This window comes from Muscardinus avellanarius, assembly GCF_963383645.1.
Source record: "Muscardinus avellanarius genome assembly, chromosome: 14".
NCBI lineage: Eukaryota > Metazoa > Chordata > Mammalia > Rodentia > Gliridae > Muscardinus > Muscardinus avellanarius.
The window spans coordinates 28,205,025-28,212,190 of NC_137800.1; the positions used below are offsets into that span (position 1 = coordinate 28,205,025).

The 7,166-nt window shown below is 42.7% G+C and overlaps 1 protein-coding gene across 1 annotated transcript in view; it reads right to left on the reverse strand.

The window, feature by feature from the left end:
* VEGFC (vascular endothelial growth factor C) overlaps nt 1–6,523 on the reverse strand; it is a gene marked incomplete at both ends in the record, with an annotated part of 107,101 nt that extends 100,578 nt beyond the window's left edge. Inside the window, one exon of the mRNA XM_080709806.1 lies at nt 6,377–6,523. Coding sequence (XP_080565932.1) covers nt 6,377–6,523 — 147 coding nt within the window. The remainder of the gene's footprint in view (nt 1–6,376) is intronic.
* Between the last annotated feature and the right edge of the window lie 643 nt (nt 6,524–7,166).

Consider the following 7,166-nt stretch of genomic DNA (forward strand, 5'->3'; position numbering starts at 1 on the left):
GGTAAAGCCTGGAGGGGAATCGGCACCTAAACAGAAGTAGTGAGTTGTCTTAACTGCGGAGGAATATACTTCTCTCTGCCTTCTTGAGTACTGCTGCACTGTGCAAGAGGAGAATAGCAGGGGTGCTAAAGCATAGATCTCTTACAAGCCTAAAGGGCTCAAAGCAATGACCACATTCTCTAACGTATATATTGCAAAAGTTCTTTGAGAAGAAAAATCCTAGTCATGTTCCTGGTTAATTATTTTGAGTCTTAGAAGTGAAAGAGAACTTAATGAAATAGAACATTCATCTAATAGACTGTGGTGAAAAGTAAAATTAAAGTGTAGGGTCTAGCAAAAAGCATGTGTCACAAATCATTGTAATTTAAACTCTGATTCTCAACACACAGAGGACTGGGTAGTACTTGGAAGATAATCTGAGCTTGGAAGACTTCTTGAGCTGTCAAAGGCAAAAGCTATGCTGGGGATACAAGAAGCCCTCTGCCTTCTCACACCAGCTCCTGTGCCCCCTGAAAATCCCAGTTAAGAGCTGAGAGAAGCTTCCAGGTTGGACTTAAGGTAAAAACAAGGGGACAAGATCTACTTTTCAAGAGCCCAGAACTGAAAGTCCAGAAGTAACTCTTCCATATCTACCACCCTCCACCCTTTCTCAAATCAACTTAAAATGACAGGAATAGGCTGGGCATGGTGTCACAAGCTTGTAATCCCAGCATTTGGGAGACTGAGACAGGAGGATTGCAGTTCAAGGACAACCTCAGCTACTTGTTAGGCCCTTTGCAACTCAGTGAGACCTTGTTTCAAAGTAAAAAATAAAAAATAGGGCTAGGCGTGCAACTCAAAGGTAGAATGCCCCTGGATTCCATCCCCAATACTGCAAAACAAACAAAGAAACAAACTAGGAAAACCCACTGGTCTTAACGCTATATGGCTGAGATTAATATTTAACTGCTCCCTAAAGCAATTTGAAGCTATCCCATGAACAAATGTGTACCTATGAAAAATTCATAGTTCAGAAGAAGGAACACAAATAAGTCAAAACCAAAATGAAAGGTGAATTGAGCTTCTTCTACCCAAATCCATACATGGCTAGAGTAAGGTCAGAAATCCACGGGAGGAATCTGACCAGAACACTTGATCATATATCCTGAGGAAAACTGTAATAGTAACAGTTATAAGCTTGCCATTCAAGAATCAGACACTACAAAAAAAAAGACCAGGATCTAATCCTTCTGTTATACAATGTTTTGCTCTCTTAAAAAAGGAGTTATTAGCCAGGCGTGGCGGCGCACCGCTTGTAATCCCTGCGCTTGGGAGGCAGAGATAGGAGGATCGCGCTGGTTCGAAGCCAGCCTCGCTGGCTTAAGACACCCTGTTTCCAAATATAAAAGTTAAAAAATAGGTCTGGGAGTGTAGCCCATGGAAGTGTATCCCGGAGGTAGAAGGGCTTCCAGGAACCCCAGTAGCACCAAAAAAAAAGAAGAAAAAAGGAATTAGGAAGTCCAACACTGATGCAGAGTGAAGCAAAGAAAGATGAATTGTTTCCTCTTCTACAAACAGTTCATATTTCCTTTATGTTGAAACTCCTCTCTAAATATTGACTGGGCAGGGCTCACGTGTCGTAAACTCTTTTTTTTTTTTTTTTTCTTTTAGAAACGGGTATTATAAGCTAGGTGTGGTGGCACATGCTTGTAATCCCAGCATTTGGGAGGCTGAAACAAGAGGATCCCAGTTTGCGGACAGCCTCAGCTACTTAGGGAGGCCCTTTTCAACTCAGTGAGACCCTGCTTCAAAATAAAGAATAAAAGATAGGGCTGGGGGTTTTGCTCTGAAGTAGAATGCCCCTGGGTTCCATCCCCAGTACCACAAAACCACAAAAAATAAGAAAGAATGAATGAATGAAGGAGGGAAGGAAGGAAGGAAAGAAAGAGGAGTATTGTAACACAAGACAGAGGAATATAAAAATTACAAGTAAATGACTAAAAATTAGTAATGTTTAAGGAATTCTACCTGAACAAAATTTAACTTTTCACTTTTTAATGCAGAGTATTAGGATATGCATAGTTTAATGTTTCCATAGGAACCACAGTAACACTTGTCAAAGGCTCACATATTTGAAGCATATCACACAGTTCATATCCTATTGACTCTAGACAATTATTTCCCTTGAATGGGATGTGAATTTGTAAAGCTTGTTTTGCTTCTTCAAAGATGTCCAATTGTCTAGTTAAAAAAAAACAACTTAAGTGATTTATGGAAGAATGCTGTCATCATCCACTCTCTGTCCATGAAGTGCCAGTCTCTCTCTGAAATGTACACATCCTACACGTAGAACCAGCGTTCTCCTATGATTAAAATGCTGAGGCCAGAGTTAACGTCTCCCAGTCCCTGAACTCTCACATCAATCATCACCAGATCCACGGGTTCTTTCTCAGCGACAGCTTCTACATCTGTTCCCATTGCCAGCACGCCACTCAGACAATTTGTCACTTCCCATCTAGCCTGTTCCTCTTGCTCCTTAAACAGACCCTCCCCCGGTAAGAGTCCTCTGCCCTCAACCTATACCCCAAATGACTTCACAGTCCTCTTAACACCTATGTCACCCAGCTGCTCGGGTCCTGAATAACCACTGGTGCCCATCGATGAAGTTTAAGCTCTTCGAACTCGCTCAGGCCTCATCAGTCTGCTTCTAACTGCTTCTCTAAACTTATTTTTACTTAAGAGTCTTTACTGTTACCCCACATAACCCTTCAGATCCAAATTGTGCTACTTTCAGTCTCAGTTTCTCATCCCATCCAAGAAACTAAATGGACTTCTGGTTTTGATGAATTCATCTCCTGGAAATTCAAATCCCAAGTCACAACTCAAGCCCTGCTCTCAGGTCAAGATCTGCAGATAAAATAGGTCACAGTGATGAATCTCTTACTCAAACTTTAGAACATCGACGATGCTTTGGTAACCAATTCTCTAACAACAGGGTAACTGTATTTTCTTTCATAAGACTATCTTTTCATTTGTGTTGAAAACTCTTTTTTTTTTTTTTTTTTTTTTTTGCGGTACTGGGTATGGAACCCAGAGGTATTGTACCTTCAAGCTACAACCTCAGTCCTATTTTTTAGTCTTTTTATTGTTGAAACAGGGTCTCAGTGAGTTGCGAATGGCCTAGCTAAATAGCTGAGGCTGTCCATGAACAGTGATCCTCCAGTCTCCGCCTCCCAAATGCTGGGATTAAAAGCATGTTCCACCGTGCTTGCCTTGTATTGTAAACTCTTTGAAAAAAAGAAAAGAAATAATCATGTCTTTTTAAATGTCCCATGACTAATCAATGACTTTGTAAACTCAACAATTATATAACAGAGATGATAAAACAAATTAGTCACTGATCCACATACTTCAGTGCAACTAATATTTATTGTACAGGAGAATGACTAAGGATATTTGCTTAAATGTAAATTCACAGCCCAGAGATTTGTGGAGATTAAAAATCAAAGACCTCCTGGGAATTCTGATATAATTGGCACACAGATGGTATTCTGTGAAACACTGCCACTGATTAAGTTGGAAGAGTATATAAAAAATAAAAGTGAAGAAATGTACAGAAATATAAATGATAGAGAAGGAAAATCTGGCCTATTGTAAGCTAAAATATATAAAGATCTAGGTATGTATTTTCCCAGCATAACACACTTTTTGAATGAATAATATATATATATATATATATATATATATATAATTTCATATAAAGTAATTCTTTATATTTTGTCTATTGTTTGCTGTTGTTGTTTTGGTTTCATTTGGTTTTTAGTCATAAACCAACTTCTCCTTTAAAATAAAACTCAACTCAAATTAATCAGAGTGATCTCTACCTAAACTCTTATTGCAAATTATTGGGTTTAACAATCTAGCACTTTATCTAGGTTTTGCTGTTATCTTCAGTTAGATGACAATTTAAAATATTTCCTTTTCTCCCCATTATATCCAGTTAATTTTATTTTCAACCGCCTTACTTTTCTGAAATTGACTTGTTTGCAAGGTCTCAGAGAAAAATATTAGAACTTTTCATTAAATCATGCAACCAACAATAATTAGAAAAAGAGACCCTATTAAATGCACATATAAGTCAGGGAGCAAGATGATTCTGATTCCATTTATAAATTCACCTCCAATTTTTTTTTTTTTGGTATGGCTAACTTTGTTTTATATTTGTTAAATATTTTAAAAACTGACCTAAGTGTTAGTTATCAAATATCTGCATCCATTGGGGTTGGTGTATCCATATCTCCTATTTACCTTCTGAATTATCTTGAGTTGTATGTAGTTATAGATAATAAACAATTGGGTCCTACCTAGTTCTCCAGCACTTACATCTAAATGGGGTGCTTATAAAGGCCACTAGGGAGAGATGTGGAGTCTCTGGATCAGTCTTTGGATCAGCTGAATGCAAGTTTCACAGCAAGTTTCACAGCAAGGACAGAGCAGTTGCACTGAAGGCTTTAATGACACACATCCTGTCAAGACTCTAGTCACCATGGGGAACAGTTCAGCAGTGGGAACACACTGCCTTGTAGTCTACAGAACTACAGGACTACACAGATCTAAAATAATGTTTTATCATGTAGAAAAAGAACCCATGTCACATACAAATATCAACCCATACTAATCATAAAGAAAATAAAAGATGGTTAAATATAAAAAAAGATATTGGCAAACAAAAACGTGTGGATTTTTAGAGAAAAGGGAAAGTTTGACTTCATGGCCAACAGTCAATTTTGAAAATTAAAAATAAATCATCTTTTTTTTCTTATCTCCAATAACACACACACACACACACACACACACACACACACACACACACCACATTCATTCAAGAATTACCCAGCAGTGAGAGACTCTCATATAGGATGATGATGGCTTATTTGGAAATTTGTCTCCCTTTACTTAATGTATTAAACTTTCTTACTGTATATCCAAGAAAGTTATCATAGACAATGGAGAAGTGATGCTTGACTAAGTCATACTTAAACTAATTTGACTTTGCAGAAACTAAATAGATATGGCAAAAGTCAAGTACTCAAATTACAGGAAGTAATATTGGATCCAATGCTACATTCTTGTGGTATTTGAGGACAGACAGAAGGATACTCTTATGACTATAGTCATAGCAATGTATTTGGTGTTGAAAATTGTTTTACAATTCGCAATGCCCTCTCTTCTGTAACTTAATGTAGTTTTCACTCAAAAGGCTTTTTTCTTTTATTATTGAACTACAAATTCCTATAAACTTTTGCCCAAAATTTAAATGCAAATGTAGTTTCTTTATTTTTTTCATTAGTCTTCTTAGTCTTCTAGTGTATCTCAAAATCGGGACAGCAATTTAATTTCTACACATTCCGCATATGTTCATCAATAAAGTCAATTTAAAGTTGAGAGTTGCACACACTTCTCCACTTGCCAATAGCTGAAATACATCGCTACAGCCCAGTCTCAGCCAGGGCCACTGCAAGAATTTGAACCGAGATAATCACACAGTATGTGAATTAAACTTCTACAGAAGTTCAAAAACTCGGCTAAACATTCGCTATTGTTCTGTCAAATATGAACTTTTTTAGGTAAATACACCCGGTTCAGAAGAGACCAGTCAGAGGCACACACAAGTACCATCCCTGCTTTTTGAAGCTCAGAATGCCTTCAAAGCATCATCGCCACATTTTCAGGCAAATGAATAAATACCATTTAAAAACAAAGTAAGGGTCGAGAAAAGGCCAACTTAAATTTTAATATCTCATGATCAGATTTTGGAGATGCACTATAAAGTTGAAAAAAAAAAAGAGAGCCTTGCTTGATTCTATGACTCTTGCTAGATCTATGACTCTAACCTCCAATTACATCTCAGGGCTAAATAACTTGAAGGGAACTTTTAAGTCTTAAACCCTCAAACCTATAAGCCTCCTCCGGTGATGGTTCCTTGTCCCAGAAGCTGCCTTGAGTCTCAGGAACCACAGAGGGAAAAATAACAGCGTTTCCCAACCAGAATAAAACGCTGCCCTAAACTAAGCCTTACTAACTGGGGAGGGTTCGAGACCCCCCCTGTTACACCAGGGGAAACCACCCTGGGATAGACTGTGATCTCTATCGCTGGACACCTCTCTGGGCCCTTCACTTGAATAACTCCCCTACCTACTAACAACTTTCTATTAAAAAAAAAAAAAAAGAAAAAAAGAAAAGAAAAAAAACTCCCCACCATCACCACCACCAAAGGAAGCGTGCAGTGAGCTCAGTAACTTTGGACCCAAACTCTCGAGTAGTTAAAAGTCGTGATCAGGGTCCTGAGCCGCACGCTGGCCCCCGGGGGCTCCTCCCGGGCGAGGGGCGCCCTTACCTTGACCTCGTCCGCGTCGGGCTCCGCGTCCGAGAAGCCGAATTCCGACTCGGAGGCGGCGGCGGCCGCGGGCGCCTTGCGCGGACCCGGCAGCAGAGCAGCGGCCAGCAGGGAACACGCCAAAGAGAAGAAGCCCAGCAAGTGCATGGTGGACGCACCGGTCCGCTGGCGGGCCGCGGTGGGGCGGGCGCCCCTGGCGAGGCTGAGTGCCCTCCGCGCGCCTCCCGTCCGATCTGCTCCGGGACGCCCCTGGGCGAGCCGGGCCGGGGCTGCGCTCCCCGGCCGGAGCCGGGGTGGACGGCGACCGGGACCCGCTCACAGCCGCCCCGAGCTCCGCGCCGCCCTCATCCGGAGCCGGCGAGGTGCCGCGAGGGCGAGGGCGGACGCGGCTGCTCCGATCGCGGCCGAGTTCGGGCTGTTGGGGACGAGGAGGGGGCGAGCCCCACTGCCCCGCGAGGCTCAGCGCCCCCGGCGCCACCTGAAGCCGGGCTCCCGGTCCGCGGAGGGCGGCGGGGCTGCGGGCTCGGGCGGCCAGGCCGGGAGCGCGGCGGGAGCCTCCAGTGCGCGCGGGCTGCGCGGCGCGGGCGCAGGGGCAGGGCATGACTGATGCGCCCTCTGCCTGCGCTTATGTGAGAGAAAGGCCGAGGGAGGGAGCGTGCCGAGCCCGGCTGCCCTCCCCTCGCACTTTCCCTCGGAAGCTCGCCCCTGCGCCCCCGCCGCCGCCCCTCCTCCTCCTCCTCGCCTCCCCGCCTGGGAGGGGGCGGCCGGGGGGGCGCGTTCAGTCTGGGGC